Here is a 27,903-nt window from a genome sequence, read left to right on the forward strand (position 1 = left end):
AGTGATGACGACGTCCAGCCACTCATAAATAAAGACATGTATGAAATGTTAGTTTTGAAGAGAGTGATGACGATTAAAATATACACTTTATTTTATTTTGCCTGAAACATTTATGCATTATGTGCAATGAAGGTTATGTACAATTTATAATTTTATACTATGTATTTGTTTGTTTATATATATTTTGTTGGATATGTCATTGTTTATATAATCTTAAAAAAAAAAACGATTTCGGAACTTAACCCTACTTTTTCTATGTGATCTAAGTCTTGCATAATGCGATTTCTATAACACGGCATTTCTATGGAACCTAACATCTGCGTTATATGAGGGTCACCTGTACTTTATAACAGGTACTAAGTAAGCTGATTTCATGATAATTGTTACAATCAGATTTGTGTCCTTTTTTGTAGATGGGGATAACTATTGCTTTGGTCCAATCTTGTGGGCATTTTCCTTCTTTCTAGATCATATTATAAAAGTTAATATAAGAGTGAGAATTCAATTCCTGCATATTTGATAAGTTCCAAGTTTATATTGTCTTCTCCTGGAGCCTTTCCTGTTTTGCTTTGGGTTAATGCTTCTGTTAATTCTTCTAAAGTGATGTTTTCAAAGTTATCCGAGATATTTACAAAGGGTAGTTTTCTGTTTTGAATGTTTTCATCACACCATAGATCTTGGTAGTAATTTTGCCATGTTTCTATTTTAATGGTATTAATATCTGCTTTTTCTCTAGTTTCATTGCTTAGATCTTTGAGGATTTTTTTTCTATGCATTAGGTCTTTTGAGCATACAGTCTTTCTCTAATTTTGTTACAAAATTGTTCCATCTGTTTCTGTTTATTCTCCTGCATGCTGCTTTTGCTATTGCTTTTTTTCTGCTGTATTCGATTTTGGATTCTATTGTTTTTAGGTTGAGACAGTTTTTATATGCTTTTTTCTTTTCTTCAATAATGCATTTAATTTCATCATCCCAGTCGTTAAATTTTTCTTTTCCACTTTTTCTCTATTCCTAAACTTTCTTTTGCAGCTTAGGTAAAAAAACTAATAATAATTAGGTTAGTCAATATAATTGCTGCAAATTTACATATTCTGCATAAAAATAGATCAGATTTTCTCCCACTATTGTAATGAATGTGCCTTCTTAGGCAGCAAGCGCACTGCTTCGCTCGGCTCAAAGTAGCCCTGTGCAACGACCCTATTCCATAATGTATTTTCTACAGGACCTTAAAGTCTCATTCTGCTGAAGCGCTAGTAGTCATTTGGCCCGGTTCAACCGGTGCAGAGCATGCAGAACTCTGTGAAATCATCATGTCGCCAATGTAAGTAATTCTAACAATTCTAACCGATTCTAATCATTCTAACCAGGTGTAATGTGATATAGGATTTTAAGATTGACAACGGCCCATATTCATCGGGGGTGGTTTCTATTTTGAAATGAAAACAATAAAATTCAGTGACATTTGCTCTGGTTACTGTTGATAAGTAGTAGATATCATTTACTACCATGCTGATTTCGCCTCTGGAAGTCCTTTTCGGCCCTTGTCAGCAGAATAGGATTTTAAGATTGACAACTGAAACGGTCCATTTCATCCACATGACTCAGAGTATTAAGAATATTATAGATAATTTTGCTAATATCAAAACTAGGAAATTTAAATTTTAATTAATAAAATGTTTTCAAGAACAAATGTGTAATTTAATTTCTTTCTTGTAAATTCTTTCCACATGATTATGACAAAAGTAAAAATAAATAAATAAATTGCCATTTGTTTGGGGGTGCCCATTTCAGCTTTGCAGGTGGGTGACGTCCAGCCTAGAGACGGGCCTGCTTACCAGCCCGGTAATTCCACATGCTTAATTGAAAATTCCACACATTTAGCCCCTTCTCAGGTCAAGACCTTATGATCACTCTAACCCATTAGTAGCAATATGGTCATATTCATAATAGTCAATTTCTCAGATGCAATTACTAGGTCAAGCACTCCCGAACCCCCTAGTATATTCCATTACATGTTGTCTCAGGTAGTTATTCCTTAGTAACTGCATAAAATTCATCTCCTTCCTCCCATTTGTCCTCTCCTCCCTCCAATCAATGTTACCATAGTTGAAATCTCCCATAATAATTACCTGTCCTTCACTCATTGAGTCTATTTGCCTATGCATACCGTCTCCATCATCTATTCCATCGCCTGGTCTATAGCAGTACCCAACTGTAAATTTTGTTCTGCTGACCTCAGTCTCACACCAGATAGCCTCAAATTTGCTATTTTCACTATCCCAAATATGAACTTCTATTCTCTTTGACTGCAGTTCATCGGCTATCATCAATAACACTCATCCCCCCCATTCTTTTCTCTCTGTCTTTCCTGAACACATTATACCCCTCACATTCTATCCCACTAACTATATCATCTTCTCACTTGTTAGCCATGTCTCACTAATGCCAATAACCTGTGGCCAGGAAGAACTAACCAAGGCCAAAAATTTCTCCTCCTTATTCCAAATACTTCTGGCATCAGTGTACATAAAGTGCAGAAGTCCCCTAGCCCCACCCCTATTATGATGCCTTATACTAACTATCCCATTTTGGTTTGTTATCCTTCGTCCTAACTCAAGCATGTTATACACATTCTTAAACTCAACTGCCTCACTGATGTCTGCATGTCCACTTAACAGCATTCCAACCCTCCCTAAAAGCTCTAGTTTCCCTGATTCTGCACATCCACTTTCACTTCATTCAGCAACAATTTTTCCAGTCTCCAAACACCAAATCCATTGAGATGCAAATCATCCTTCTTGTATAAGTCCTTTTGCCCATCAAACTCACTCCACACCACTCCTCCTGCATAACCTACGCATAGTCATTCGCAGTTATGGCCCTCCTTCTCAACTCTACTGTGTCATACTGCAGCAACAGACTATCTTAATTCTCTCACTCTTTCCTTTTGCTAGCGCTAGTAAGTCTTTCAAGTCCTCTCCCATAGCAAATTTTTCACCTTTTAAATCATTCATCCTGGCTACTATAATTTCTTTCACCTCATGCTTGTGCTCTAATAGCCTCACTTACATTATTAATTTTTGCACCGGGAAAGCATGTTTTTGCCAAACTCTCATCTATTACACCTTAACACTCGCTCCTTAATTTTTCTTTCATTCCCGATCATGTTCTCATTTATCTTATCATGCACTTGCTTCTTTTTGTTAGCTGATCCACTCAGTAAACATTTTTGTCATCGCTTCAGCTGCTGCTTCGCCCTATGTATCCCTACTGATGATGGTGGAATAGTAACTGATGCAGAGGACATAGTTGATGTGCTCAGTGAACAATTTATAAGGGTGAGGAAATAGGAGAAGATGGCTTAACTGTGAATGAGCAAAATTTGTTGTGTTCATTTTTTTATGTTGTTTATTAGTAAATAAACCTATAGTATATTTGTACAGTGCATGAGCTAAGGATTGTTTTTTCCATTTTTATCTATTTTATATAGTTTTTTTGTAATTTTTTAATATACAGTGGTATCTCGCTAATCCGAATCTCTTTAGTCCAAACTCTCCAGTAATCTGAACTGCGGTTTGAAAAAAAAAGTTTTAATTATTACGTAGTATTATTTTGTGCACTATTATTTTTAATTAATAATTATTATTTTAACTATTATTATTTATTTTATTATTATTACGGTAGAGTATTTTTTTCATACTGTCAATTGTACGGTTATACTGGAGGACTATTTTGATTTATTGTGTATTCATGTTTGCTTTTTTATACTGTACAGTATGTACTGTATTTTCGGCATGAATCACAAATATACACAAAAAGAGGAAATTCAAAACGTGCATAATTTGGTTAAAAATATAAATCCAGATGTTGAAATTTCACAAACAGATATTGCAGAATGGATTACAGATAGAACCGAAAGTGAATTCGAAATCAAATCAATTGATGAAATTATAAATATGATGCTACAGAATGAATTAGAAGACGACGATGACGATGAAGAACTCGAAGAAAAAAAAGTAAAACATGAAGAGGCAGCTGACAGTTTTAATATGTGTATAGAATGGACTAAGCAGAATGATAAGCCATTGCACAAAATTTTGTTGCTAATGCAGCTCCGAGAAGAAGCATTCGAAAAATGTTTAGCTTCAAAGAAGCAAAAGAAAATCAGGGACTTTTTACAAAGAAATAAAAAAAAACTTTTTTTGTGCTATTTTGTGAAACTTTTTTGTGTTGTGCACAAGAAAGTGATATTTTTTACGTAAATTAAGTTACGTACTGAACTATGCAATTTTATTAAATCAGAATCCTTAACAATACAGGTACATACATAGTCCAGAAATCCTGCTCTAGAGACTAAACATGGAACTTCTTCATGCCTCCAATAAGTGAGGTGGTGGTTTCACACTGGGTGATGAAATTCATCTCCCACCTAAAAACAATCACAAACAGCTATGACCATGGCGGGATTTGAACCTGCAGCCTGTTGGTTGGAGAGTGAGTATGCTAACCACTCAGCCAGCCATACATGATGCAAAATAAGCATGATGTCAATAAAGCAATAGGATTTAATGACATGTCACCATGTATTGTAAAGGAATGTTTGTTCTAGGGAGTTGGCAGCATTGGCATGACTGTTTTAGAAGTCTTACAACAGTACAGGTGCCAAGAGAATAGAAAGAAGGCAAAACTGTTCCAATGTATAAAGGTGGTGAGAACCCTATGACTACAAATTATAGGCCAATCTGTATATCTGGAGTTGTAGTTATGGTACTGGAGAGATTAGTGAGAACTGGGGTGATAACAGCAATATTCTTTGTGATTGTCAGCATGGCTTTGTTAAAGAGAGATCATGTTTTACCAACGTACCAAAGTTAACTCAATCAATGAATAACTTCCTTCCATTGTTGACAAATGTCTTGGACAAGAAAGATGCATACACAGTGGTATACTAGATTTTGCAAAAGCTTTTGATAGATTGCAACACAATGAGCTGTTAAATAAATTGAATGAATGGGACTGGATAACAGACTAGTGTGTTGGATCAGTGACCATCTCTCAGATGGGTATCTGAAAGTTGTATATGTGTGTTGGGGGGGATGCACAGTATTCTGAAAGAGGAAAGTCACTGGTGGTGTGCCACAGGAATCTGTAATAGAGGCATTATTGTTCAACTTGTATGTTATTGTATATTAAACACATCCCAATGTCTCAACTGTTTGCAGATGATGCAAAATTGGAGAGAACAATGCAGACTGAAGCAGATGTGGTTGTCTTATAGTAGAACTTGAATAGATTGTATGAATGGACAGGTAAGCAGAACTATTAGTTCAATGTTGCAAAGTGTAAGGTTTGAAATTTGGTAAGCAACAATGGGATGCAAAGTATACACTTTTTTGGGAAACTTTGAAGGAGGAAGAAGAGATGAGATTTGGTGGACAAGGATCTGAAATACAAAATGATGCAAAATTGGAGAGAACAATGAAGACTGAAGCAGATGTGGTTGTCTTACAGTAGGACTTGAATAGATTGTATGAATGGTATGTTGCAAAGCGTAAGGTTTGAAATTTGGTAGGCAACAATGGGATGCAAAGTATACACTTGTTGGGGAAACTTGAAGAAAGTAGAGGAGATGAGATTTGGGAGTGGTGGTGGAGGACAAGGATCTGAAATTTAGCAGCCACATTGCAGAAGTTGTGAAGTTGTCAGTCATCATATCAGATAATGGCAGTGATGCAGAGGATCTTTCCATACTGAAATAAAGAGGTTATGATTCCATTTTAAAAGGCCTTGATCAGGTCTCATTTGGATTATTGTGCAGATTTGTCATCTTGTTTTCAAGGTGATGAGGATATGTTAGAAAGGATCCAGAGAAGATTCACAAAGGTGGTAACTGGTCTTTTGAATGTGGAGTACAAATTCTGCTTGAGGGAAATGTAATCTGAAAATCCTTGTGACTATGAGAAGCGGGAGGGAACATACAATTGAGACATAAGTTGGTCAAAGGTTGTTACCAGGTTAACATGGAAGAAATATTTTATAGAATGAAAGGGAGAGGTAGAACATGAGATCATCCTTGGAAACTGTATATTTAATGGTTTTAAGGCATGGTTTGATGAGCATTGTGTGTGCGAGTGTGTACCTACTATGATGACTCCATGGAGGTCTGATGTTAATAATAATAATCTGATAAATTTTCCATTAAGATTTGCACATATTGTGATACTGCAAGTGAGTCATAATGAGAAATTTAGTGGAGCAGAAATGAACATCAAAGGTTATCAAGCTTTGCACACTATAGAAAAAAGTTACTGGAATAAAGAAATATTGAAAAAATGAAAAACAGATATTAAAAGTGAAATTATTAGAACAGGTACGCCATCAATTTTCCAGCAGCACACCCTTGGTTCCAAAGCCTTGCCATATTGAAGGTCCCTTTGTCATACACACAGCTCATCTTATTGTGCCTTAAATGCACTCTCAGGCAATGCATTCCAATCATTCACAACTCTTCATGCAAAAAACATGTCTCTCATCCTTTGCTCACACCTTCCATATACAGCTTCCAGGGACGACCTCTTGTTCTCCCCCAGTCTCTGACCATTTTATGAAAACCACTTCAATGTTAATCCTATAACAACTCCTTAACAACTTCCATCATCCTTACCATCATCTACATCTCTATTATATCATCTTTATTCCTCCTATCGACTAAACTCTACAAATTGTATCTTCTCAATCTTTCTTCATACTCAACATTCCAGAGATCAAAAACAATCTTAGTCAATCTCCTCTGGACCCTTTCCAATATCTCTTCATTCTTTCAATAACCAGTGACCAAATCTGTGCACAGCAGTCCATATGTGATCTAATCTAGGCCTTATACAATACAGCCCTACAAATCCATGTTCTCCACATCATTGCTAGACTTTGTTGTGTTGTCCTCACTATTTTGTCAATATGTTCCCTAAATTTTAGATCCTTATCCACCATCACTCCAAGATCTCTTATTTCCTCCACCTCTAACAACATATCCCCACCGAGCATAAACTCTACATCCCATCTTTGTTTTCTAAATTTTACAAACTTACATTTTGCAACACTGAACTGGCATTCCCACTCCTGTATCCATTCATCAGTCTATACAAGTCGTTTTGTAAGGCTACACCATCCACTCTACTCCTCATACTTGTAGTTTTTCCCACCTTTGCATCATCTGCAAGCAATTAAATATACTCATTCAAATATTCTCTAATATCAGTAACATACAGGTTAAACAGCAGTGTCCCTAAAACAGACTCCTGAGGCATACCAATAATGACTTTTCTCTTCAAGGATATTGCTCTCCCTTGTACACAACTTGCTGATACCTATCAGACAATCAATCTCCATCCAATGCACTAGTTTAAAATCCAATCATGTCTACTCTAGTTTGACTATCAACTTATCATGTGGTAATCTATCAAAAGCATTTGCAAAGTCTCGGTATACTACTGTGTATCCAACTCCCACATCCCCAGTGCAACTGTCACCTTATTGTAATAAGTAAATTACTAAAACATGACCTCCCTTTAGCAAATCAGTGCTGTCCATCAAAGATAATACCACTGTTGTCAGCCCAATTCTAGATCCTGGTTCTTTCTATCCTTTCCAACACTTTAACCACAACAGCTGACATTTTAGCCTATAATTTAATGCTTGAGTTCTGTCACCTCCCTTATGAAGTGGTACAATCTTTCCTTCCTTCCATTCATTTAGAATTCGACCCAGTGTAAACTCGTATTAAACAAATATGGTAATTCAGATGTCAACTTCCTGGCACATTCCTTCAAAATATGTGATATATCATCAAGTCCTTATTAATATTAAGTTTGCTTATTTCCCCATATACCTCTTCCTCACTCACAGTCAGTCTCTCTCTCCTTCTCCTCATCTACCTTTCTTCTCAAACTCTGTATGATGTCACGTTCACAAGGATGAAAGACCTTGATGAACTGCTCATTAGATACTACCTCAACTATATCCTCTGCAGCAGTTGTCCTTCTGCTATTTTCTTTATTTAGTGTAATCCTACTACAATCTTTTTTTTTTGGCTCCATTAGCTAATTTCACTCTCTGCAGACTAATGTGATGGGGTACAATATTAGTTGAAATGTACCTCGAAATTATTATGACAATCAAAAAACAATTCTTAATATAACTTCTTGCTTTCCAAAAAGTCATGATCTTGTGTTTAATCACGAATTTTGTGTCTTTTCCTCAGCATTTCATAATCTGCAAATTCATCACCGCTACTTCTGATTTAACATAATCTTTACACTTATATCATTAGCATGTAATTCAATTTATTCAATTTTTAGATTTGAATACAGATCTAAACATTTTTAGAAGTTCTTCAATTTCAGCTTGTATAAGCTCATGTGAATTCTCAGCTGTTGTTACTAGAATGAAGTGACAAAACATATAGTCCTTGTTTGGCTACTTGTAAAGGTTAATGTAAAAATCCCAAAGGAAAAATAGAAGTATCTCAGTTGCATTTCAAGGCAATCAATTTATTAAATATTGCACTCTAATCAAACAAAGTGATATTGTTTAATTTTGATGGTATATATCAGAACACAGAATTATAAGTAAATAATTATCAATATAGCCACTCTCAAACCAATGCTTTGGCTACACTATGTTGATGATGTGCTTGCTATTTGGTCACATGGTCCAGGCACATTGGATACATTTTTAGCACATTTAAATAGCCAACACCCAAAAATCCACTTTACAATGGAACTAGAAGCTAATAACTGTCTGCCCTTCCTGGATACACTAATCACACGTCTTCCAGATGGTTCCTTATCACTCTCAGTTTTTAGAAAACCCACACATACAGGGAGATATTTACACAAACAATCACACCATCACCCTTATCAACAGTATGGTATCTTAAAAATGCTAACCCACAGAGCGAGAGCAATCTGTTCCAATGACAATGCTCTTGCTGCTGAACTGGCTCACTTACACCACATCTTGGCCAATGGCTATAATCCACATAAGATAAACAAAATACTAAATGCTCCTAAGAAACTCCTCCCACTATCCACCATGGAGAACTACAACAAAACAGTTACCATCCCATACATTAAAGGCACATCAGAAAAGATATCTAGAATTCTCAATAAACATCAACTATGCACCGTATTCAGACTATGTGTCAAATTAGCAACTCTCATCCGTTCACCCAAGGATAGCATCCCTCCTTTATCATATTGAGGAGTCTACGAAGTACCCTGATTGTGTGATCAAACTTACTATGGTCAAACAGGAAGAACTGTGGACATCTGCATCAGCAAACATAAAAGATACATCTGGCACCATTGCTATGGCAAGTCGGACCTAGCAGACCATGCTTTGGATACCCCTGCACACAGGATCGACTGGAAGAAAACAAAAGTACTACACAGAAGCTTTTATAAGTCAGAGAGATTGTTCTTAGAAGCAACCAAAGCCTTGGAACATACTCTGAATCTCAACAAATGTGGCTGTATAAATTTGCCTAAGATTTGGGAGACAGTCATCTTAAGACATAACTAGGACCTGCTTTTTTTCTCTCTTTTTCTTTTTAATACAGAAGGTGCCTAAATAGGACTTTAGCCTTTGTGTTGTTGCTACAATTTTTTGTAAACTAGTCCCTTTGTTACACCATGTTGTTGTTGTTGTTGTTGTTGTAGACTCACGTACTGTGACAAACTATGTTTTTGTGCTTTGAAGATGCTGGTTATAACACGAGCAAAATATCAGCAATAAGTCAATAAATAATTATTTATTGATAATTCTGTGTTCTGATATATACCATCAAAATTAAACAACATGTATGACGAACACATAAGCCTTTCTACACATCAGACAAAGTGGATGCTGAGATTTTTTGTGCTTTCCTGATCCCATCCATAAAACACACACACACACACACACACACACACACACACACACACACACACACACACACACACACACACACACACACACACTTATACATGCATATATATGTAGGAATTAAAAAACTATGTAGTTTCTGTTAAATAAATGCTTATGGAAGCAGCTATATAAGGCAGAGACTGCAAAGATTAATGAAGGTGATGATTAATATATAGATTCCATGTTGTACTGTGAATGGATAGAGACCACTACTTGCTGAGTTTTAATAGGATAACAAAGTTCAGTTAATTGAAAATTAATACTAAGGCTATGAGGCAAGTTATTATGCATTATATTTGTCAAATGCATGTTTTTATCATCTGGCATCTGTTTAACAGAAGAAAAGAACTCTACTCACTCTGTAAGTTTTGAGGAAGATGACAGAAATACAGCTACCAGTTGAAATGAAAATTAACTGCAGAAGGATCCATAAAAGAGGCAGAACTAAGCAATTGTACAATAGCACGGAGATTCTGTAAAAGTGTGAATATTAATCAAGTACTCGGTTCAACGGAGAATGATTTTTTAAAGAGATTCTGAAGGCACTTTCAGAAATGGAAATATTCCATAGAGGAAAGATCTGATATTTATTAAAGAGTGAGCAGTTGTTAGAGGTAATGCTTGGAGTAGAAGTCATTTAGGAGATGGTAAGAACAGCTATATATGCACATACTCATACCAAGAGGAGCTCAAGGGTTATTATTATGTTGATAAAAAACTTCATCTTGTATGAGAACAGGTATTATCGGTGATAAGATCAGGCAAATTATTCTTAGGTTTGTCTTTCTTGGAGAATGGTTTGAAGAAGAGCATTCAAGGAATTGGTCAGATATTCTTGAGATCTTGCATTTAATTCTTTCCATCCAAACACGTATACACTGTAAGTACAGTGTATACGTGTTTGGATAAAATATCAAAATTATGGTAACAATTTTTTTAAAATTAAACATGAAAAAATATTGTTTATTATCAATAAAATTATACAGTTTGGTATAATTCAAAATTACTTAAAAATAAAATATATTCTTCTTGTTTTGTTTCATGAATAAATATTGTTTATTATCGATAAAATTATATAGTTTAGTATAATTCAAAATTACTTAAAAATAAAATCCATTCCTTTAATTGTAATTAAAGGAATGGATTTACAATTTTTGGACATTACTTAATTGTAATTACATTAATTGTAAGAACACTACGAACACTCTACTATTGGCACAAACTGCATATAAACAACAGTGGAACTGCACAACGGACAGTGCTACATTACGCTAATAGCTCGCATCTTACTATGACGTGCATATGCTTGCATGCATAGTAATATGACACTGTGGTAAACACAGTGCTGCTTAGTGTCCTTCGCCCTCCTAAGTGCTACAAGATGAATTTTTATTATTTTTTGTACAAAATAAGAGGATTGTTGATGATAAAATTAAATATTACAAGCAGATATAAATAAATTAATAAATATATTTATATATCGAGAAAACTTGGGGGTGTTGCAGTTCTGCAGTGTCTATGCACGAGCCACCCCTGAACAAATGACTATTCATTATGTAATGATAATCAAATAATGAACAAATATATAAAATATAAGAGAAAGTAGAATAGATTCTATACTTTTATTGTATTTCTTTTAAGAAAAAAGGATTGAATATAATTACCTTTGATGTATCCTGAATAACTTTATGTAGATTTCTCAAGTGTAAGTGACAGGCTGAACGATTTGAATAAAGGCTTAAAAAAAAAAAAAATTACTTTATACTTTATTTCACAAAATAAATAGCAAAGTGCAAAACTCCATCCCATGAAGTATATTTACATAAAGCTATATTTATTGAATTAAAGAGAAAAGTACACTCCTTCTTATAATATATATATATATATATATATATTATTATTATTTATTCTCAGACAAAGCTGAGAATATGCTGTGGCCTTCGATCTGGCTATAGCTAACACATGGTTCAAGAAGAGAGTTGGGCATCTGATAACCTATAAGAGCGGGGATAGAATGAGTCAGATTGACTATATTATGTGCCGTAGGAAACATCTGAAGGAGGTGAAAAACTGTAAAGTGATTAATGGAGAAAGTGTAGCAGCACAGCACAGGTTGGTTGTGGTAGACCGTGATATAAAAGGAGAAAAGAAGAATAGACGGAAGTGGTGGGTACAGAGGAGAATAAAGTGGTGAAAATTGGCAGAGGAAGGACCAAGGAATAAGTTTAAAGAAGAGGTATTGAAAGAAATGAAGTTACCAGAGGATGTGGAAGAATGGTGGGACGTTAATAGTCAGAATATTAGAAAAACTGGAGAAGAGGTGCTTGGTATAACATCAGGAAAGGGACCACCTGAGGATAAGGAGGCATGGTGGTGGAATGAGGAGGTGCAGTTAGAGATCAAGGAAAAGAAAGAGGCAAAGAAAAAATGGGACATGACTGGAACTAGAGCCGACAAGGAGGCATATAGATTAGCAAAGAAAAATGCTAAGAGAGCTGTGGCAAGGGTGAAAGCGAGGGCAGTTGATGAGGTTTATGAAGAACTGGAGAGAAACGGTGGCGAAGCTCAGTTGTTGAGAATAGCGAAAGCCAGAGATAAGGCTTCAAAAGACATAACATCAGTCAAGCAGATAAAGGATGCCTCAGGAGTAGTATTACAAGACGAGGACAAAATCAGAGGAAGATGGAAAGAATATTTCCGAAAACTACTAAATGAGGAGAATCCAAGAGACAGGTGCGAGGATGGAGAGGTAAATGAGAGACCGGTGCAAGACACAAGTAGAGAGGAAGTGGTTTGGGTACTGAGAAAAATGAAGAATGGAAAGGCTGTGGGAGCAGACCAGATACCTGGGGAAGTGTGGAAAAGTTTGGGCAGTGAGGGCATGGATATGTTATGGGATCTGATGTGTAAAATAGCCCAACAGGAAAAGATACTAGAGGAATGGAGGAAAACTATTCTCGTCCCAATCTACAAAGGAAGAGGAGATGTTCAAGACTGTGGCAACTATAGAGGAATCAAGCTGATGTCACACACGTTAAAAATATGGGAAAGAGTAATTGAAGCAAGATTACGGCAGGAAACGAAAATTGGTGAGGAGCAGTTTGGATTTATGTGCCAGGAAGAGGGACAACGGATGCAATATTTGCACTAAGGCGATTGATGGAGAAATATAGAGAGATGCAAGTGGATCTGCACATGGTGTTTATAGACCTGGAAAAGGCATACAACAGAGTGGCCAGGCAGGAGGTATGGAGGTGTATGAGGAAGAAGGGGGTGTCGGAGAAGTATGTGAGGTTGGTGAAGGAGATGTATGAGGGAACAGAAACTCAGGTCAGGTCTAGTGTCGGCATGACAGAAGGGTTCCCTATTGTCGTAGGACTACACCAAGGGACAGCTCTGAGCCCCTACCTCTTTGACCTGGTCATGGATGTACTAGTGGAGGATGTCAAGAAGGAGGCACCATGGAGCATGCTGTTTGCCGATGACATTGTTCTATGCGAATCATCCCGAGAGAAGCTTGAAAATACCCTGGAAGAGTGGAGAAAGGCATTGGAGGAGAGCGGCATGAGAATTAACCGGGTGAAGACTGAATATATGTCAACGGGGAGTGACGAGGATACCGTCATACGACTCCAGGGTGAAAGGCTAATTTCAGGGAAGAAATTCAAGTACCTTGGGTCGGTTGTCGAAGGGAATGGTGACCTAGATGAGGAAATACAGCACCGAATAACATGCAGTTGGATGAATTGGAGGAAGATGAGCGGGGTCCTGTGCGACAAGAGAGTGAGTTGTAAGAGGAAAGGAAAGCTCTATAAGATGGTGGTGAGGCCAGCGATGCTCCATGGTGCGGAGACGTGGCCTATAACCAAGGCACAGGAGAGGAAGATGGAGGTAGCAGAGATGCGGATGTTGAGATGGATGAGTGGTGTGACAAAGAAGGACAGGATAAGGAATGACTACATCAGAGGGACGGTTAAGGTGGGACCAATTGGCAAGAAGATACAAGAAAGTAGGCTGAGGTGGTTTGGACATGTTGAGAGGAAGGGTGAGGAGTATGTTGATAAACAAGTGGAGTATATGGAGTTGGAGGAAAGGAGGAAGGCCCAAGCTCAGGTGGAGGGATAAGATGACAGAGGATCTTAGGGAGAAAGGATGGAGTCCGAAGGATGCTCTGGACCGGAGAACTTGGAAGAGGAAGGTTAAAGATTGGTGCGCCGACCCTGTTTAACATGGGATAAGGCAGAGTGAAAGAAGAAGAAGAAGATTCTCAGACAAAGCTGACTTTTCACTGTTCACCTTATTTTCTGATGAAACCAGCAGGAGCTTTATTTAATCAAGTGACAGCATCCAGCTAACTTGATTTCTTTACATGTTTTATCTCTCATTCTCTTCTATTCAATATTCAAGTGGACACATAGTAATGGAGTCATGGGAAGGTGAAGCTTAGAAATCGGATCAGGAGAGGAAGTCCCAATCATTTTCCTACATTCAAAGATCTCCCAGTTATCTATATTTAAATAAATTTAAATTTAACATTTATTTATTCCTTTTATTAATTTATTTTATTTGTTTATTTTTTTATCATATTTTGTATCCTTTCTTGCCTTTCCTACTACATACCAAGTGCTGTTCTTATCTCTCCAACTTCCATTTAGCATTGTGAAATACTTGTTAAAGACTTGAGATTTTTAGCATTATGACACTTCCTCTTTCTTTTCCACTACTTTCATTCTACCTGTTTCACCTGATACTTACCTTACATTCTATCTGATATCACCATCATGCATTTTACCACTTCCATTTATGCTTGAAGTCCTTCCTACATGCATGCATGCCACTACCTGCTACAGCAATTCATTTAATTCTTCTTCGAAATCCCACTCACAAGCAACATCTCATATTCTACTATCTGTTTTAATCAGCACACATTTCTGACAGACTACTCATATTTACCAATGAACACATTACACATTACTTTATCTAAAAATACAACATAGCAATGTTAGTTAATCACTATAAGAGATTTGAGCTTAATTCAGTTTAATTTTATCTAGTGTTTTCTACAAGGTAGTAGGAATATTGGAGATCAGTAAACTTAATCTATGTAAATTATTATTATTTATTTTCAAATGCCTGTTTCGTGTGTCTAATAATATAATACTAGGGGAGAATGTTCTCCTCTAGCATTACATCATCCTGTATTTACGTAATTTCAGTAGAATATATTATTATTGCACCCTTCATGGAGTCGGCAGGCTCATCATGGGAGGTTCATTCAACTGACAATGCATTTATCATACTGAATCTTAAAATCCTTAACACTCCTTGCATTTACAACATATTCTGGTAATGCATTCCATTCACTGATGATTTTCCATGTACAAAAATCTACTCCTCATATTTCTCTTCACCACACTCTTACGTAACTTCCAGGGATGGCCTCTGGTTTTTCCCCTCTTACCTTCCACTCTTTTTATAATCCAATCTAGATTAATCTGATAAAATCCTCTCACTAACTTTAATGTCTCTATCACATCACCTCTATTCCTCCTATCCACCACCAAGCTCTGCAATCCACATTTCCTCAACCTCTTTCCATAGTCAGCATTCCAAAGTCCTGATATTGTTTTAGTCACTCGTCTCTGGATCCTCTCCAATGTTTCCACATCACATTGAAAACCAGGTGACCAAATTTGAGCACAATAGTCCAAGTGTGTCTGACCAGTGCTTTATACAGTGGCACAACCACTTCCTTATCCTTACATGTTAGAGTACTTCATATTATAGCAGTATTACGATGTACAGTCTTTGCAACTTTCAATATGCCGTCTAAACTTCAGTCTGCTGTCAACCATCACTCCTAAATCTCGAATTTCATCCTCTTCCTGCAGTATGGCACTGTCAATAAGTACACAGCCTTACATTTTTGCAATCCAAAATGCAACACATTGCACTTATTAAAATGACGACCCAACTCCTTTGTCCAAGTGAAAACTCTATTCAAATGTTCCTGAAGGGAATTATCAGCGGTACTACTTATAATTCTCCCCAACTTTGCATCATCAGCAAACAACTGAAGATCCCCAGTCAGTCCACAAGATATATCATTTACAAACAAGTTAAACAGCAGGACCCAGGAACACAATCCTGGTGCATGCTACTGGTTACCCTCTTTTTTTTTTTTTGAGAAACTGCTCCATCATACACTACTTGCTGGTATTTCAGAGAGCCAATCTCCAATCCATCTAACCATTATGCTATCTATTCCCATCCTCTGCAGCTTGTACACTAACTTATCATGTAGTAATCTATCAAATGCTTTTGCAATGTCTAAGAATATAGTTGTGTATGATTCTCCCTTATCTAACACACTCATTACCTTATCATAAAATGCAAGTAAATTGCAAAACAAGACCTACCCTTTACAAATCCACATTGACTATCATAAAGAATGCTATACCCATCAACCTAATCCAGTATTCTATTCCTAACCAATCTCAACACCCTGACCACAACTGCAATTATACAGACTAGTCTATAATTGGAAACTTCTCTCCTAGAACCATGCATGTGGAACAGTACCATTTTGCCTTCTTTCCACTCCTTAGAAACCTTACCCACTGCAAGATTTTTATTAAATAGCCAGGTCAAGGGCATTGCTAACTGTTGTGCACACTCCTTAAGAATACGTGGTGATATGTCATCCATTCCTACAGCATTATTAACGTCTAACCCAATCAACACCTGATTGGAAGTGAAAGAATCAGAAGTTATCACTTCTGATTCTTTCACTTCCAATTCTACTAATACTTGGCTCCCTTCTATATATTGCAATGCATCATTTACACCAGCATGATATACACTGGTAAAGTGCTTGTTCAATAATACCACTATATCTTTTGCAACTGTTACTCTGCCGCCATGACTATCCATCAGTGTCAACTAGACAAATTTTTTCTTTCTCTTGCTTGCCATATAGGGAAAAAATTTGCTTGAGTTAACCTTGACCTGACCAGCTAATCTCCTCTCATACTGCACATTTTCTTTCTTTACCATGCTCATCACTTCCTAGCTCGCACTTTATACTATTCATGGATCTGATCACCACCAACTGTCTTGTACCTCCTCCACAGCATTTTTTTTCCCAATACAGCTTGCTTGATTTCACTGTTCATCCATTTCACTCCTACTCTATTTATTCACTTAACCCTTGGTATGCAGTTATACATTGCTTGTGTGTAACTGCATTTCCATGCACTGTCAACATCTTTTCTGCACAACTTATCTGCTTTATACCTCCACATATAATCATTTTTGACAGTAACCTTTTCTTGTTTCACCACTGCCCAAACAAGTACCTCATGATCACTCTCACCAACTGGCAGCAGTGTCAACACCTCATTAACAACTACATCTTGTGAAGTTATCACCAAATCCAAAATATTAATTATTATTATTATTATTATTCAGGCCTCCAAGGAATCAAAAGACTTATCGAGGGAGGTCCTTCCTAAGACATAAAGTCTGTCAAGACTCATCGAGGGGAGGCCCCCCCCCCTGATAAACACAAAGTTTATCATACCACTCTTTAAACTCACTGACCGTTCTCGCTCCCACCACTCCATCAGGAAATACATTCCACGGCTCAACCACCCTCCACACAAAGAAACCACTCCGTACCCTCTTGCACACAGTTTCCTTTCGTAACTTCCAGGGATGGCCTCTTGTCATCACTCCTTCCCGCTGTTCAACCAAGCGAAAGAACTCCCCAGTGTCAACCCTGTAACCACCTCTCAACAGTTTAAAAGTCTCAATCATATCACCTCTCCTTCTTCTATCCACCAAACTCTGCAGTCCACATTCTCTTAGCCGATCCTCATAACTATCCTTGTACAGTCCTGAAACCATCTTTGTCATCCGTCTTTGTATCCTTTCCACAGTTAATTTATCCCCTTCAAATCCTGAGGACCAAATCTGAGAACAATAGCCCAAGTGTGGTCTGATCAGAGACTTATACAACGGAATGATAACCCTCTTATCTCTGCAGGTCAGTGTCCTTCTCATAATAGCAGCAATCCTCTGTGTTACCTTCACCACCTTTGCAATATGTCCCCTAAACTTCAGGTTTCTATCAATCATCAACCCCGGATCTCTTGTCTCCCCTACTTCCTTCAGTATAACTCCTCCCATAGAGTATGCAGCATCCCATCGATGTTTCCCAAACCTCAAGACCTTACATTTTGCTGCATTAAACTGACACCCCCATTCATTTGCCCATCTATCTAGCTTATTTAAATCCTCTTGCAGGGCTACCGCATCTGCACTATTACTAATAATCCTTCCCAGCTTGGCATCATTGGCATCATCCGCAAACAACTGAATATCCCCCTGCAATACACTGGCTATGTCACTGATATAAAGGTTAAACAATATAGGTCCTAGTACTGAGCCCTGTGAGACCCCACTTGTAACCCTCTGCCTCCTGGAAACTGCTCCACCATACACAACTCTCTGATACCTATCAGACAGCCAATCCTGAATCCAGTTGACCAATCTGACATCCAGACCCATGTGCTGCAACTTAAATATCAGCTTATCATGTGGCATCCTGTCAAATGCCTTCGCCAAGTCTAAGAAAATTGCAGTATATGCCTTTCCCTCATCTAATGTTCTTGTAACTTTATTATAAAAGGCTAGCATATTGCTAAAACAAGAGCATCCTTTCACAAATCCATGTTGATTCTCACAGATAACATTACCCTCATCTGCCCAATGCTGTATACGGTCCCTCACTACTTTCTCCAAGATCTTAACAACTACTGATGACACACAGACTGGCCTATAATTAGACACTTCCAGTCTGTTACCACCCTTATGCAATGGCACTATCTTACCTTCCTTCCATTCCCTGGGCACCTTTGCCAAAGCCAGACTTTCATTGAAAAGCCATGTTAAAGGCACCGTCAATTCCCTAGCACATTCTCTCAAAACTCGTGGTGAAATACCATCCAGTCCCACAGCTTTACTGACATCCAGAGTACTCAGTATCTGAAACACACTCTCCTCCAGACCTCAAACCAGTCCTATCCCTCTAGCATTAAAACTGACTCCTCTAGGATGAAATACTCCAATAAAGTGGTCATTGAACAATTCCACTATGTCCTCTGCATCAGTCACTCTATTCCCATTTTTATCCCACAGTATCATTCTTCCACCTTTTCTCCTCCTACTGGCCACATAGCTAAAAAATTCCCTAGGATTTTCTTTGGATCTTAGGGCCAATCTCCTCTCATATTCCAGTTTCGCTTTCCTTACCACACTAGTCACTCTTCTGGCCTGTGTCTTATATTCCTCATGCATCTGTTCACCTGTCTCCTTATATCTCTTCCACAGCCTCTTTTTCGCATGCAATTCCTGTTTAATATTGTTTGTCATCCACTTTACTCCAAATTGCGTCCTCTTCTTCACTCGTGGTATACAACTTACCATTGCTGATAACAAATATTCTTTCACAATTTCCCATGCACTAGTGATATCCCGGCCTTCCAATTCTTCCCTCCATGAAACTTCCCAAAGTTGACGTCTAAGACTATTATAATCACCTGCCTTATAATTCCACATAAGTTCCCGTCTCTTTGATACTCCTGCATGTCTATTCATTTTCCAAGTGAACACCATATGGTCACTCTCTCCAACTGGTGGGAGAGACGTCAACTCAGTTATTATCAACTCTTCTGATGCTATAACCAAATCCAAAACTTTTGAACCTCTTGTTCCCTCTGTTATATGTTGCCTAAGACATTTGTCCCTCAAGAATTCTAGAAATTCCATTCCCCTATTGCTACATGCATCTTCCTCTCTCCAATTTATACTACTGAAGTTAAAATCTCCCATAACAATCATTCTTCTTGCACTTGCCAAACTTAGCTGTCTAAACATCTCCTGGTCCCCATCCTCTGTGCTCCTGGGTCTGTAGCAACACCCCACTTGCCTACCTCTATCTCACACCATATGCTCTCAAAATCATTTGTCTCACTTCCTTCCAAATTCTCCACTCTTAGAGGACATAGGTCATCACTTATCACAAGCAGTACCCCACCACCACGCTTTCCCCTCCTATCCTGATGAAAAATGCTATATCCAGCGACTTCTATTCCTGTTGTTATATCCCCTTCTGTCAACCACGTCTCAGTGATCACAATAATTTTTGGCCAGGCTGATGCTATCTGCGCCACCAATTCCTCTCCCTTATTCCGGATACTCCTGGCATTAGTATAAAGCATATAAATGCCATTGTTTCTATACCCAGCATTATCCCTTCTAGACTCCACTGGGCTCAGTGTTACCTGAAATTGTCTCCCTTCTCCCAAGTATCCATTCCCACAAGAGGCCACCCCTGCTATCATCCTCCCTGGGACACACTGACTCGTTCAGAACAGCAATCTCTCCAGATGCCTACGTCCTTCCTCATTCAAATGTAAACGGTCTCTCGCATACAATTCCTCTCTTTCCTCAAACGCACTCCAAGCATCCACATATACCAGTCCTCTCTTGTCACACATTCTCGTTATTATGCCATTCAATATCACCGCTCTTCTGCTCAGCTCATCATTATCATACCTAGGCAACACGCACACTATTTTTCCTCTCTCTGTCTTCTTCTGTACAGTCTCAAGCAAAAATCTCATATCTCTCGCTGCCCGACTTACATTACCACTCAAGTCATTCGTTCCTACCATCACAATCATCTCATCCACCCTTTCACCTCTCTTAATTGCTATAGCCACCCTTTCTATTGTTCCTCCTGGCAAACACTCCTCACGCATCCTATCTTGAACACCACGGATCATTGAGTCGCCATACATTGTACCTCTTACCATTCCCTCGCTCCTATTGTTTCCATTCTCTCCTCTTCTTTCATTCCCATACCTCTCTCTTCTACTGTTTCCATTCTCTCCTCTTCTAGCACTCCCATACATCTCTCTCATTCCCTCTCTCCTACTGTTTCCATTTTCTCCACTTCTAGCACTTCCATATCCCTCTCTCATTCTGTCTCTCCTACTACTGTTTCCATCCTCTCGTCTTCTAGCATTCCCATACCTCTCTCTCATTCCATCTCTCCTACCGTTTCCATTCTCTCCTCTTCTAGCACTTCCATATCTCTCTCTCATTCTGTCTCTCCTACTGTTTCCATCCTCTCGTCTGCTAGCATTCCCATACCTCTCTCTCATTCCCTCTCTTCTACTGTTTCCATTCGCTCCTCTTCTAGCAGCCCCATACCTCTCACTCATACTCCCTAAATTCTCTCTCTCTCCTACTCTGATTCACCTTGCATTTATCTCTTCCATTCTCCTAATGTTATCTTTCATACTTCTGCTCTCATTCACAAGACATTCCACCTCCTCTTTCAACTCATCTATCTCCCTCTGCAGGTCAGTCACTCTTAATCTAAATTCACTCTCCCAAACAAAACCATCTCCTAAACTTTCACAGTCACTCACACCTTCCACACTATCAACTATTATTTTCTCATTCTCTCCTATCACACTACTTGTCTTCCTAAATTCATTCCCCGTTCCTGGAGCAACAAAGTCGGATATCGATATATCTAATGTACTTATTTCCTCCAACTGCCTGCATTTTGCGCACATACGCTCTCCACTCTCTTTAACAAGCCACATATGTAATTCCCGAGACACGTACATGCTGCAAGTACTGCATGCCACAAAGTCCCTTATGATATTGCTAATAATTGAGTTCTTAAATGGCGGAGGACTTGGCGTTACGCCACTTGCGACTGCTGCTGAATCCACCATCATTCCTTACTGCCGAGTAGCGTAATCTTTAATAATTATTCAATTAATAAATAAGAGGGAAAAAAAGTACAAACATCAGAACATTTAAGTACTAAATATAATTAAATAAAATGAAATATAAAGCCTCCAGTTGCTTCAGTCACATGCTGCTTAAGATGTTTATCTCTCAGAAATTCAATAAACTCACTCTCCTTGTTCCCATACACTATCTCCTCCTTCCATTCTATATTCCTGTAATTAAAGTCTCCCATCAGGATCACTTTCTTTTTACATGCCCAACTAATTTATCTAAACATTTCACAATCAGTATTCTCTGCATTCCCTGGCTTATAATGGAATCCTATCAGACATACCAATCTGTTTATATCGACTTCACACCACACAGATTCAAAATCTGTGCATGTACTATCAGCACAATTCCTCTCAATCATTAACAGCACTCCCCCTCCTCTTTTCACATTCCCATCCTTCTGGAAAATTATATATCCTTCCGTATCTATTCCAGACATCATATCCTCCTCAGACAACCAAGTTTCACTTATTCCAATTACCCTTGGGCATACTGATTCAATCAACGCAACAAACTCAGCTCTCTTGTTTCAAATACTCCTTATGTTTGTGTACAAACATAACAATCCTTGTGTCTTTGAGGCCAGTCTATCAGAATCAACATTCTCTATTTTAGCTGCTATACCACACCTCTCTTTCTCTCCCTTTGGTTTGACCACTCCTATTTCCTTGATCCTGACTCTGATTTCCATTCCTGCCTGTCTTATCCTCACCTTTATGCATTCCATCACCTTGTGCTGTTGCAACTTCTTCAACCTCATATCCATCTTCTTCCTATTGTACAATCTATTTAGTTGTGCTATCCTGCTTCACAAGTAGACTCTGATCATTTACTACATTAACTTCTTGACTGTGTGCCATCTCAGAAAATGATAACCTTTCTAAATGCCAGCACCAAACCCATTCAAATGCAATCCATCAACTTTAAACCATCCCAACTTTCTTTCAAATTCACTCCATAGATTTACAAACTGAACCCCCTTTGATTCACACAACTGAGCCATCTTACTATTCATTATCTGTGCTCTCCTTCTCAATTTGCTATTGTCAACATTCACTATCTGGCAACATGTTAATGGCTTTTCCAACAACGCTATTATCCTTTACCTGCTGCAACAACTTCCACAAGTCTTTCTCGACATTCTTTTTATCCCCAACTAAGTCATTTGTACCTACGACTACCACTAATTTTGATGCCCGTTCTTTCCTTTTATATATACACAACTTGATTTTCAATCATTAAAATTCTAAAAAAAAAAAAGAAAGAAAGAAAAGAAACATACTTGAAAAAAAGTATATTAAAGGATTTTATAAATATAAATATATATGTGGACAGTTAAGTCAGTTATACATAACTGTATATGTGTATAACTTGAAAAGTTTACCAGAGCATCCATTTCTAAAATTATTCTTACAGGTTGATATATATCATAATCTCTTTTACGAAATACAGAGTATTACTGAACTAATTTATGTATGTATTAAAAACTGCAGAAAGCATATTTATACATTTAGTAATTCAAATTATTCAAATATGTAAATAATATAGCTTTATAAACTATACTTACCTATACATATCTGGACACATACTTATAGCTAAATTGTATGCATTTACAGCAGCCTGATAATTACCTTGTGAATAAAACTGACTACAAAAGGAAGAAGATAAGTAATTATACTTAAACATTCCTGCACTATACAAAATTAACATCAGCTGTATATCTAATGTAGTTACATTTTTCTTGTAATAAAAAAATAATAATAATAATTTTTTTTTATTACAAGAAAAATCCCAAATATGATAACATTTATCATATTATTTAACAAGAATATGATAAATATTATTAGTATTATTATCACAAAAACATCTTCATGGAGTCTGAAGGCTCATCATGAGAAACTCGTACTAAAACTGATCACAAAATACCTGTCATACTTCTCACTGTGCTCATTCACTGACAAAGCACTCACAACATTGCTCTGCTACTGTTTGTACTACTATTGTTCTTAATTTTGCATAATCAGAAAATAACTGATTCAAACTGATCAGCAAAAAATATTCTTCAAATAATTTTCTATATCGTTACCATACAAATAAAAAGCAGCAGTCTAAGCAGAGAGCACTAATAAGCAGCACACTGCAAGTTGCCTTTTTAGCCATATCTAACTTTTTTAGAGACTGAGGGAGCAGTTCAATCTCCATTGGTAGCTAATCAGAGATAGCTGGTTAAAGACTATCACTAATTATAAAAAACATCCAGTGAAGAGATGGCAGATATCATAATGTTATTATCAGCCTTTCATTAAGAGATTTAAGTCTAGAAAGAATACATTCCATGAGTTACCAAAATTCATATTTATACCTGGATAGTATAATGTAGCCAAATATGTTTGAAGTCAGTTTTCAGTTTCTGAGGAGAAAACCGAAACAACCACACATAGAAATTTGACCCCACAACCATAGTCCAAGACTGACTAACTCAATGCTAAAAACAACAGGTGAACTATATAATGAGTAATCATCACTGTGGTCACACTGATATCCATAACACATGATTCATCACCCTTAGTATAGCTGGCTTATGTGTATTCACTTATAGTTTATCCTTTCTCTCCTTTATATGCTCCCAAATACTCTTTGGAAAGCATGAAGGAGAGGAAAAAAGATGAGTTTTTAAAATATTATTATTATTATTATTATTAATCCTCCAGGGAGTCCAAAGACTCATCGAGGGAGGGTACCTACTCTACAGCTCTCTGTCTCTGCCACTCAATCCACCAACTACAACAAACCACAACTACCATCATCATCTACACCAATGCCATCTACTGCCCATCATCATCATCACCACCACTAGTATTTTCACAGACAATCACAAACATCCATGCCCATGGCAGGATTCGAACCCCACAGCCTTTTGGCTGGAGAACAGATACGCTGACCAATCGGCCAACCAGGCTGGCATGTAAATGTGTTTGTATTTTCATTATTTTTTTAAAATTTTTATCATTTTTTTATATTTTTACATGCATATTTATACAACGCACACAACAATACTGATGTGTTTAACACTACTAATTAGATAATAATCATACATAAATTTTAACGAAATTATTCATCTACACAATCTACACAAAGTTCCATTATGCCTCTGCGAAACTAGAAAAGACAAATCATTTTGTTATGTATTCTAATTTTTTGAGAAAGAAAGGTTTTTATTTTACTAAAATGCCACATTTCATGATCAATAACTCTGATATGGCACAGAAATTGTGTTAAGAGTCTGAAGTAATCTGAACATGCCTTCTTTCTCTGAAGTTAAGTTTTGAAGAAACTCTTTAGTTCTGGAAGTATTAAGACTAAATCAAGAAGTGGTATACTTTTAACAAGTAGAAGAGCCTGTTATGAGATCACCATCATTCACTGTGTAAAACAGCATCAGAACTTGAAATTGCATGGTCATGAAAATCGACCTAAAATTGCATCCATATTGGTATATATTTGTTCAAGAATTACCTGATAGGAAAACATAACTTCTGAGAAAGAAGGCATGTTCAGATTATAAGTTCAGACTCTTAATACAATTTCTAAACACATGCTTAAAAATTGGGAAGGAGGAGGAGGAGGGAACACAAGTGAGCCTCCTAACCGAACAGAGACCTAATAACTAGGACTGCAGAGCTGGAAGAAAATTTTGCAGCTCCATCTCTGGCTCTTTTAATTTATCAAAATCCTAATTTACTTTTAAACTGTTGAAATTAATAGTGGAATGATGTTTACATTATAGGCTGAAAATATATAGTTAACCCTTTCACGACCATGAGACATATGTGTCCCCCACATAAAATCTTGATTGTGTACGTAAACCAAAAAGATGTCAATGTTTTATTTTCCAGCAAAATGCGTAATATGGAACGTATTTTTGATAATTTTATTACTGGAAACCCTACGTTAGCGCCACCTGTCAAAAGAAAGTTTCACGGCAAATCGTACGTTCAGAGCACGCCATATTCAGAACTTTTCATAAGTGTTTCTGCATAGAATATTGTTTGTTATATGTTTATGGTTTAATATTTTCATTTGATGATAAGTAAATAATAGTATTATTATGTTTTGCAATATGCAATATGTTTTGCATGGGGTGCTTAAGGGTCAAAGCTATATAACTGAGAGGAGACCTCCACATAGCCTTTAAAGGAATGTGGAGAACCGACCAGGACTTCTGAACTAATGTCCAATCCTCACCTTCTCGTGGTGCACTCTGTTGGGTATCTACTTGGATACTGAACGAACGAGGATGGGCTGGCAATTTGGGATTTAGCCGACCAAATTGTATTCTTATTGGTTAAACCAAAATAAAAAATGATGATACAACATGACAAAATTTCATGCCGGCTGGGGTGTCGCCCAGTTAAACAAGGCCCACGTTGTTTTCGCCAGGGAACCAGGGCGAACAGCGAAAAGTCAGCTACTGGAACAAATCTGAAAGCAAACCCCAACTCAACATCACCAGAGTTAAAGATCAGTACTATCAACGTAAGAAGCCTGAATGGCAAAGAAATGGAGCAAGCTGAGGAATTAGATAAGTACCAGATCGACATAATAGGGGTGACTGAAACAAAAAAGACCAAAACTGGTGAACTCTTTCTGAGCAATAAATACAAAATGTTATATTCAGGCAATGACAATCAAGGAAAAGAAGGAGTAGCCATAGTATTCAACACAAAATATGAGGCTAATCTTCTTGAATGGCAGTCAGTCTCAAGTAGAGTAATGTGGGCAAATATGAGAATGGGGAACTGGACAATGAGACTTATTTGTGCCTATGGTCCAACAGAAGGTTCTACTAAGGTAGAAGTGGAGGAATTTTTTGAGGCTTTAGAAAAATCAACTGACACAATGAAAAAGAAAAAGTTTGTCCTTGTTGGGGATCTAAATAGCAGAGTAGGAAATGATTGTGAGACATACAAAAATATTTTGGGAAAATTTGGAGAAAAGAGCAAAGCTAATAATAATGGCAAATATCTGTTGGATTTCTGCTCAGGACATGAACTGGTTATTACTAACACCATGTTCCAACATAAAAATGTGCACAAATTCACATGGAGAGAAGAGGCTAGGAATAAGAAAAGTCTCATTGACTATGTTATTGTTGATGGTGATGTTTTCTCTGTTGCAGGACACCAGAGTGTACAGAGGATTTGAAATTGGAAGTGATCACTATTTAGTCTTGAGCAGGATAAAATTGAATTTCATATTGAAAAGAATAACATGTAAGAAAGTTTTAAAGTGAATAAAAGTTGAGCAGCTCTCAGATGTGAACTGTAGACTAAAATACACAAAGATTATTGAAGAAAAAATGAAAGAGTTTGAGAACAGGAATCAAACCTTGGAGATTCAGTGGCAAACTCTGAAGAAAACATTGATTGATTCTGCCAGAAAGGCATGTGGTGAGGTTGTCTGCAAGGATAAAAAAATCAGAACTCCCTGGTGGACACAGGAAGTTAAAGAGGCAGTGAAGGAAAAGAAGAAAGCATATCAAAAGTTCCTGCCAAATAAGTCAGCTTTTACTCTTACAGAATACAGAAACAAATGTAAGAAAGCTAAACAGTGTGTAAAACTAGCTAAACAAAAGTCATGGGAGGACTTTGGCAATAATATAGAAAATAAATATCAAGAAGGTGGCAAAATATTCTGGAGGTTGTTGAAGAAGCTTAGGAATGGAGGAAAGAGTGCTGTAAAAGGAGTTAGAGATGATAAAGGTGACATGAAAATGGGAGAAAAAGATATCCTTGAGGTATGGAGTAATTACTTTGAAAAACTGTTAAATGAAACAAGCAGTGATGACAGCACAGTGGTAAAAAACACTGACCAGGCATGCAGTCAGGAATACATATCCATACTTGAAGTAGAAAAAGCCATCAAAGGCTTGAAATGTGGAAAGGCAGCAGGAGTAGATGATATTTGACCAGAAATGCTGAAGTATGGTGGTATAAGAGTCTTACAGTGGCTGCACTGCATAGTTCAGAAAGCCTGGACAGAGGGATGAAT

General features: G+C 37.3%; 1 protein-coding gene across 2 annotated transcripts in view; it reads right to left on the reverse strand.

Annotated features, from left to right (window-relative positions):
• Positions 1-27,903, reverse strand: part of Dnaaf4 (Dynein axonemal assembly factor 4) — a 139,472-nt gene that overhangs the window by 14,015 nt on the left and 97,554 nt on the right. The window contains exons 7-8 of one of the 2 annotated variants that reach the window (XM_090397907.1): positions 23,420-23,500; positions 11,631-11,703 (exon numbers count right to left, since the gene is read on the reverse strand). In XM_090397907.1, coding sequence (XP_090254033.1) covers positions 11,631-11,703; positions 23,420-23,500 — 154 coding nt within the window. The remainder of the gene's footprint in view (positions 1-11,630; positions 11,704-23,419; positions 23,501-27,903) is intronic. The other variant, XM_090397908.1, reaches the window with a different exon arrangement.

Source organism: Typopeltis vanoorti, chromosome 9, assembly GCF_054136105.1.
Source record: "Typopeltis vanoorti isolate ZY-2024b chromosome 9, IOZ_Tvanoo_1.0, whole genome shotgun sequence".
Taxonomy (NCBI): Eukaryota; Metazoa; Arthropoda; class Arachnida; order Uropygi; family Thelyphonidae; genus Typopeltis; species Typopeltis vanoorti.